At 44.1% G+C, this 2,801-nt stretch overlaps 1 protein-coding gene across 1 annotated transcript in view; it reads left to right on the top strand.

Moving 5' to 3' along the window:
- The window catches only part of msi (RNA-binding protein musashi), a 61,934-nt gene extending 61,786 nt beyond the window's left edge, over positions 1–148 (top strand). The window contains exon 4 of the mRNA XM_018537177.1: positions 12–148. Coding sequence (XP_018392679.1) covers positions 12–148 — 137 coding nt within the window. The remainder of the gene's footprint in view (positions 1–11) is intronic.
- Positions 149–2,801: the final 2,653 nt, after the last annotated feature.

Here is a 2,801-nt window from a genome sequence, read left to right as displayed (position 1 = left end):
GGCGGCGGCGTCGTCGCCCGCCGCCGCCGCGGCCGCCGCCGCGGCGCCCGGCAATCCCTATCAGGGCTACTCGCTCACCAACGTCGACATGTCAAGCTTCCAGGGCGTCGATTGGGGATCCATGTACGGGATGGGAATGTACGTTTAAAGAGGGGATACGTATGATATATCGCACGCGCTCCCGCTCTCTTCTGATCTCTTGGATCCGACGGATCCTCTCTTCGAGGAAGAGATCATCTTCCTCGTGTACGATACGATATAATATTCCTTCTCCGAGGTTAATCGTGGCGCGAACCCCCCGCCTTTCGATTCTTATTCGGGGATTTAGTGTCTCTGGAAATGGCTCACCGCTCGCGCTGCAAGTAATAACACTCGACTTCGAAGGAACGACTTCCGTTAATGCTTCGTCGTTTTATCCATCGTTCTCTTATCTCCGTGAAACGATGCTGCTATAGGAGAAATGGATTCTTCGATACTTTCATCATGGAATGGCATCGTGGGAAGCGGATAAAGTGAAAGGATCCAGTAAAGAAGGTTAAAATTTCAATCGATTCGCGCTCGAGCGAAGAATGAGTAAAGATGAGAGCAAAGATTGCCAAGAGAATCAACCATCTTCGACGTATGGAGACCCAGCGAATGAAGAACACACCCGAAGAAGGAGAACAGAGTCATCTCCGTGTAATTATATGTTACTTTTCCAAGTGTGGAGATCGAACATATTTTGCGATTTAATTATACGTTACTTAATTTATTTGTAAAGAGGCGTGATTAGATATCTCCTTATATATGTACGTTAGTTTTTTCGAGTCCCTCGTCTTTCGTTTTCGTGCGGCTTCTCTTATATTACTTTTCACAATCACGAGTCATTGCGTTTCAGCACACTTTGGTTCCTATTTAGATTAACGCGTCGTACGCATTAGAGTCAAAAGCGCGTGCGGGACCGCGTTTTATCCACGTCGCCACGCCCATTACGTTAATCATCGATTAATTAACGCGATCCATTAGCGGCACTCGTTTCACAGCGTTCGCGGCAACCTCGAGCCTCCTGAGTGTTCCCGCAACAGCCGTTCTCTCGGTGCGTATGAAGCAATAAAAGGAAGAAAATCGAGAAGCGGCGGACGCCGTGAACGACTTTACTCCATATCAAGGGAGAAAGAGAGAAAAAGAGAGAACACTAAAATCATTTCCCTTCTGATTTCCGCATCTCTTACTTTCCGTTATGCGTCCCTCTTAATTTTCTTATAATGTTTTATCACATATTCGCCAACACCCCGATTGAGTTGTCTCCGTTAGCGATCAGCGGAAGCACCAATGCGATGCGTCGAACCAATGTATGCGCTTTCATCGTTACGTCGCGGAATATAAAACGTCATTTTCCCAATTACCTACTGGTATTTTTGAATAAAAACCAGTCGCTTTTAGACCTTCAGCACGATTCGAATCGTATAGCGAAAGACTAGTGCTAGAAAGACTTTAAGCCCGATCTACATAAGACGCAAAACGCGTCGCAGGTTGCACAAGAAAAATCAACATATTTTAATTATAATAATTTGCAGAATGCGCAGAAAGTTGGGTGAACTTCAATTTTCACGTTCTACGTCTGCGAGCAATTATATATAATCTGAAAAATACGTTTCACTTGTGACCTGCGATCTGTTTTATGTAGATCGGGCTTGAGACCCGCGTCCACAACGCCAAGTGCCAAACGAACGAACCGAAGGGAGACTCATCCACTTCAGAGACGGTCAAGTGCGTAACTCCCGAGCAACGAGCTCTCCGATTCGCGTTCCTTTTTTCGGGATCCGAACGGCAATGGCAACGACGACAACTTCAAAATAGAAAACGACGACGGACCCTTTCACAGTCTCTCTTCGTCGTATCGCCGTCGATGCTTCCGCTCATCGCTCTCGGCGGAGCTTCGTGTCTTTTCGCCTTTCCAGAGGCAACAGGTCAATATACATAATCCATTTTGCGCGAGCGGGCAGACTCTCCCGATATTACATACGTACGGCATACACGAGTAACACACGAGGGACACGTACATAACTATATATATATATATATATATAAAATGTATAGGTACATATATACATACGATAAACACGTATATACACATACATATACATATATATATATTTTTCTTCAAATAATGGAAGACAATATTTCTCCGCTCGCTCCCATCGCGTTAAGTAAGGATAAGACTATAGCGATTACACATGTGTAATTCGAGTAATTCGAAAATCGCGTTAATCTCTAAGCAAGACTTTTAGCGATTTGCGATATATGTAATTCGCGTACGAAAAGTCGCGCGCGTATAGCTGTTAAGATTAATTGACAAGATCACACCCGCGACACACGCTGCACGCGATCGGCGTAACGTAATGAGCTCCTAAGAGAGTGAAAGATGGCGAGTTGGCGAGTTCTATTTAAGTTAGGCTTAAGCGGGTAGCATTACTGATAGCGGAGATAGATATTTATAAAAGAGAGAGAAAGAGAGAGAAAGAGAGAGACAGAAGAGCGAGTAACAATAAGGAAAGAGGGCCGATAGCATGGCCTCAGCATGCGCGCGAAAAAGAGAGAGAGAGAGAGAGAGAGAGAATGTGAGACAGATACTTAAGAGATATTATTACGCATCTTTATAAAATATATTTAAGAGTTCGTGCGACTGCGAGAAATGGAAACCATTGAGATTAGCTCACGTAAAACTCAAGCGATAAATTAGATTTAAGTCTTTAAACCGCGTAAATAAGGAATTTGTGAGAAGTATTATAAAGAATATTTGTTAAGGAATTTGCGAGACA

Source organism: Cyphomyrmex costatus, unplaced genomic scaffold (assembly GCF_001594065.2).
Source record: "Cyphomyrmex costatus isolate MS0001 unplaced genomic scaffold, Ccosl1.0 scaffold166, whole genome shotgun sequence".
In the NCBI taxonomy this organism is placed as follows: domain Eukaryota; kingdom Metazoa; phylum Arthropoda; class Insecta; order Hymenoptera; family Formicidae; genus Cyphomyrmex; species Cyphomyrmex costatus.
The sequence above is the reverse complement of the archived record's forward strand: the minus strand, read 5'-3'. Positions and strand labels throughout refer to the sequence as shown.